This window comes from Impatiens glandulifera, chromosome 5 (genome assembly GCF_907164915.1).
Source record: "Impatiens glandulifera chromosome 5, dImpGla2.1, whole genome shotgun sequence".
NCBI lineage: Eukaryota > Viridiplantae > Streptophyta > Magnoliopsida > Ericales > Balsaminaceae > Impatiens > Impatiens glandulifera.
In genome coordinates, this window is record NC_061866.1 from 45,181,081 (window position 1) to 45,187,171 (window position 6,091).

Below are 6,091 nucleotides of genomic sequence, written 5' to 3' on the forward strand. Positions count from 1 at the left end.
AATTTTATTATATAATAAAAAAAAAAACACATGAATTAATTTTATTTATCATTTAGTAAATTATTTATAACTTTATATTCATGTCTTCATATGAATACTATATAAAGTTTGATTGTAACATGGTACCAAAATTATTTCCAATTAATTTATTACTCTTTCTAAATTAACAAATATGTTAATTACATTATTATTATTCATCATTACTAATATTCAATCCTTCAATTAAATTCACATTGAATTTGTTTCCAATTCTAACAATATACAAAATTAAAGATTTAGTTGATAAATCATTTGTTTAGCTAATATAACAATCTCAATTAAAGATTATAATCATTATAATTTTTTCACCAAAATTAGTTTTTGTGTAATATTATCTTTTATAGTTTTGAACTCTCAATTAAATAAAAAAAATGTAATAAATTTATGAAAAATGGTGACAAATTAATTTAAAATGTTTTTAATTTATGCATTTTAATTTTAATAAATTAATATATTTTATATTATAATTTTGTTTTATAATAAAGAATAATAGGGTTTGTGTGAAGCATGTGAAAGGCAAATGGGGTTGTCGGTTACCTAGAGTTGTGTCAGGTAAGGGTAACTTGTAAACAGACCCCACTCACTCTATGCCAGTTCAGCTTCAAATTTATTTTTTAAAAATAATATAGGTAAAAACTAAAAAGTATGTATTATAAATATTTCTATATGTGAGTAAATTATTTTAAAATAATATTTATAATTTTGGAAAAGAATATTATTGTCATTGAAATAACAAAAAAAAATAAGTCCTACCATTAGAAAACATGTGGCAAATGGAGAATGAAGGACCAGTGAATGCCTTTGGCTTACCCTACCTTCCATATTCCAAAAACCCATTTTGGCTAAAGAAAAAAAATAAAATAAAATCCAGTTTCTTTTATTATTACAAAAATAGAAATTAAATCACATCTATTAAAATATTGTTCCTATGAAATGTCAATTTGAAGTCTCCACTCACATTTTCTCTATAAATAAATAATGCCAAATTTTACCGATGAGAATTTTTTTTAAAGATTAATTTAAAATTTTGAGTGGTTCTTTTTTCTCTTTTTCTTTTTATAGTAGATAATGATTGGAGAATTTCAAACCATATAATCTTACAAAAATAAATATCAAAGAATTTCAATAATTATATGAATCTATATGAGAATGGAAACTTGTTTGATGATAAAATAGGTTAATTAAAATTTTATTGGGATGAATTATATAATGATTTTTATATTTAAATTTTAAAAATAATAAAGGAAATGTGATACATAGTTTTTTATATAAAAAATCTCAATAGTTCAAATGTTTTTAAGAAAATGTTTTTAAGTGTTTTTTCAAATATTATTTATCATATTTGGATGGAGAGAAACACAACAGTATTTTTAAGTGTTCGAAATGATGTGGAGTTTGTTTAAAATGAAATTATCTTTGATGGGAACTCACTCATTTGAATGTAGAGACAAATTCTCACTTGTGAAAGAAATTAGTTGATTTGTCAAAGATAGAGCATTGCATATGAGAAAGGTACCCTTCTAATTTCAAAGCGCTCTAAGATTGTTGTTTATGTCATTTACTTTTGTTCTCATTTTGGTTGTTTTTCTTGTTTTCATCTTGTTTGGTTCATTCAATTTTTACAAAGGCTTGTTCTATCTGAATCATAAATTATTGTAATCTTTTATCTTTTCGGATCTTTTTATTTAATGACATTATGTCGTTTAAAAAAAAAAATCTAATTAGTTTCCATTTGGTAGCATGTGTTTATGTATATTTTTTAATTTAAAAATTAAAATAACTATACATCCAAACAGGGTATAAATTTCGCATGATTTAATGTTGGGTTTGGGACATGATGTAAGGACTAGAATCTAGATAGGATAGTGGGATCCTCAAGCTTCAATTTTGTAGGTACATTTGCTTGGTCACTTTCATGAACATTGTTTTGAATAACATGAATCATATATATACACATTTGAGATCTATTTTTTTTGTTGTAATATAAATTTATTAATTGTAATTTTTGTGACACCTAGCAAAAAAGATACATGTCGTGGGTATTGTAAAATGTTTCAAATATATATGATTTAAAGTTAATTGAGATATTTTATATTGAATGTCACAAATGAAAAATAAATCAACCAAGACTAAAATTGTGTTTATTATTACAATTGAATTTAAAATATATATTAAAAACAAGCAAATTAGTGAAATGGGTTCACCTAGTTAATTAATGGGACAGCATGAGCTGCCTGCTGACACATGAAATTGTGACTAAATACCTAATGATAAGACTTGCCTATATTAATTATTAAAAGTTAATTAACATTCTTAATCAGTTTTAAGGAGCAAAGTAGACAGAATAATGTAATTGATTCAAAGTTGTTATTGTCAATCATTTCTTTTTAGCATAAACAGGATTAAGTATAAATCTTAAGCTTCCTCTTCCCTCTTAATAACCCTTAAGCAACCTCTAATAAAGCAATAAAAAGGGGTAAAACATTAAATTAGTAATTTAGAAGTTTGAATCTTGATTAATACTCTAACTAACCTCAATTATCTATATATATATAATGATGCTTAATTTTTAAAGTGTCCGGATTGCCAGGTCGAGAGCTGTGGTTAATTTGGATACTTGGGTCGGATTGTGGGTTGACCCGTTTTTAAATTTAAAACGGTTAAAAATAAAATTAAAAATGCTAGAGGTATGTTTCGAACTTGCAACCTATCAAAACAAGTACAACTCTTTAACCAACTAGGCTACAAAGATTTTATATTTTAAATTCAACACCCAATTTGATAAACGCGGGACGTTTTAATATTAATATAAGTTCAACTTTTTAACTAACTAATCTATATATATATAATGATGCTTAATTTTTAAAGTGTCCGGATTGCTGGGTCGAGAGCTGTGGTTAATTTGGATACTTGGGTCGGATTGTGGGTTGACCCGTTTTTAAATTTAAAACGGTTAAAAATAAAATTAAAAATGCTAGAGGTATGTTTCGAACTTGCAACCTATCAAAACAAGTACAACTCTTTAACCAACTAGGCTACAAAGATTTTATATTTTAAATTCAACACCAAATTTGATAAACGCAGGACGTTTTAATATTAATATAAGTTTAACTTTTTAACTAACTAATATATAATGATGTTGAATAAATGGATACTTGGGTCGGATTGTGGGTTGACCCACCCATAAATTTAAAACGGTTAAAAATAAAATTAAAAATATTATCCGTAATTTTTTTTCACGTTTTTATATATTATTATTCGTGCAAATGCACGGGCTAAATGCTAGTTCCTATTAATAATGATATGTTTGTTAGAGACTTTTCAATACTCCCAAATTGAATTTATTTATTAATGTAATTATTTGTAATTTATATATATTTTGTCATGATCCCATTTTAACTATGATTAGTAACAATCCAACCTAACATCTATAATTTATTTTTTTTCAAACTCTCTTTTTAAAGCAAAATTCTATAAATGATATTATTTTTGTAAAGAAAATTCTATAAATCAGCTAACTAATACAACAATAATAGTATTAGTTAAATCAAACAACATAATATAAATAAGTTAGTCAATACTTAATAACAGATCATGTCACAATAAATGACAATATTATATAAAAACCAATGTCACATCTGGAAATATCTAGACCAAGGCTGTTAAAATCTCGAGTTAACTCTTAAAATCTTACGATTTTACGATTTCACATTAGGTTAACGAGTCTGATTTTAAGTAAACTCTTAAATAGGTAAACTCTTACGATTTTAAATTTACGATAATAAGATTTTACGATTTTACGAGTTTATAAATAATTTCGATTTTACGATTCTATACGATTTTACTTTAAAAAATCAAATTTAAATTAAAAAATTAAAAAATAAAGTTATTGGTTATTTAAATTAATTAATTAATATAATTATTTTATAATTATAATTTTTTATAGTGTTATTTATTTATTATTATTATTTATTTAATTTTAATGAAAGTATATAATTTCTAAAAATTGGTTAAGTATAAAATATTTAATTATATATAAAAATAATAATAATATATAACTATTATTTTTTCAAATTACACTCTTACGATTTCACGTAAACTCTAGATTTTACGAGTTTACAACTGACTAACGATTCTACGTAAACTCTCGATTTTAACCGCCTTGATCTAGACTATAAACATTTCCCCCAAACAAATATAGGTCAATAAATAAGATTGTCTAAACAAGACAATTCTGGGATCAGAAAATTTGCATTTCTATGATCATTGAAATCACAACCATTTCAAAAAATAATCTTCTCTATAGAAAATACAGTAAAAATTACAGTATATATTTTGAAACACAATACATAAAATAACTAAGACAATATTATAGATCAACAAAAACTATTTTCAAGCTTAATTTTAGAAAAATTAAAATGGGATTATAATTGGAAAAATATTGTGGAAAAAATCAATAATTTAAGAATCAATTTTTAAAAAATAAACTAAATTCTATAAAAGATTGAGTGGAAAGGAGCATGTGATTGGTCTGGCTGTCAAGCTATAAGCTGCAATTGAAAAATGAAAATGTTGACTACAATTTAGACAGCATGGCCAATAACAATAACTACTTAATGTAAGATAAGATCAAACACAGATCATCAACCTCAACGTTTACAGGTCAACATTAAACAAAATACCCATAATAAAGCAATCACTGTAAAATATCCCAAGAACTCACTTAACTAGAATAGTTTCAAACCAAAAAAACACTGAAAAAATGACATAATCGTACTCAATAAGACAGACCAGGGTGGGGGGACTGGTTGCTTCAAAGATCTTGTACGTTCAAACCTGCAAATACAAATCTTGCACGTTCAATAATGAAATGGATTTTCTTTTGGAGGGCTAAAAAAAGGATTTTAGGAACTGAATGAACCTGGAGGAAGGGATTGCTTCAACTTGTCGGCCTTATCGGAGTCAAGAACCGAAAGGGTGTACAAGTACCTGGAACAACGAACTTTGAACTTGACAACATTCTTGCTTCTCTTGATCTTCACAGATCTGGCATCCTTCCTTCTAGCAGTCAGAAGGAAATCCTTGATTTCATGAATTTGCTTTGGCTATGTTAAAGAGAAATGAGAAACATTATTAGCATATGATAATGGAACATAGTCATTAAATTGGTTCAGATTCATCTGACCAGCAACAACACTATCAGCTAAAGATAACTACACAATCAAACAATTTAATCTTGATCATAAAAACAACTTGTTATCAAATGTCATCCCTTATTTATTTATGATACAATAGGTTCAGCTTCAACACCACACACTATCTGCTAAAGATAACTACACAAACAAACAACAATTTAATCTTGATCATAAAAACAACTTGTTATCAAATGCTATATCTTATATGTTTATGATACAATAGGATGCAATTGGTTTGAGAATATAGGAATTCAAACATAAAGATTAAGTTCAATCACAATTTTCATTCTTCATTCATTAAAATTATAGTGACATTTCCAAACCCAATTCCAGTTCAACAAAAACATTAAATTAGATCAATTGCCGCTTCAACAAAGCAAACATCTTTACGCAAACCCTTTTGGTGACCGGGCTTCGATTACTACAACCTATAACACGAAATATATAACACACAAACCAGAACATAGGAGCAAATGATGAAAGGGCTCATGAAAAGCCAAAAAAATACTCTAAGAACCTGTATACAGAGCTGTTTCCAACAACTACTCATATAAGTACTTTTATAAGGAAAATGAAATTAGGAACAGGCTACTTGCTAAGGAAGTCTAGCAAAAACCAAGAGGTGGATTCAGAAAACCTAAGGAACCATTGAAAATTAAACTCAGCGGCAGAACAACAACATCTAAAACAAACCCTAAAAGCATCAACGGATTAGAGGGTTTCAGAAGAAGCGTATAGAAAGAGAGAAAAGATTACCATTTTCTCGTTATCTCAAGGTGCGGCCGGTTTCTGCTCAAAGCTAGCTCGAAGATAGATGGGAGAGAAAGAGAGCTCATATAGTAAACCCTAGTTTTCTT

At 26.6% G+C, this 6,091-nt stretch overlaps 1 protein-coding gene across 1 annotated transcript; it reads right to left on the bottom strand.

Annotated features, from left to right (window-relative positions):
* Window positions 1-4,634: 4,634 nt before the first annotated feature.
* LOC124938844 (60S ribosomal protein L38-like) lies at window positions 4,635-6,091 on the bottom strand. Its single transcript, XM_047479366.1, has 3 exons — window positions 5,991-6,091; window positions 4,961-5,144; window positions 4,635-4,875 (listed from the first exon to the last, which is right to left on the bottom strand). The coding sequence occupies exons 1-3, from the start codon at window positions 5,991-5,993 to the stop codon at window positions 4,853-4,855; spliced, it is 210 nt and encodes a 69-aa protein (XP_047335322.1). The 5' UTR covers window positions 5,994-6,091; the 3' UTR covers window positions 4,635-4,852.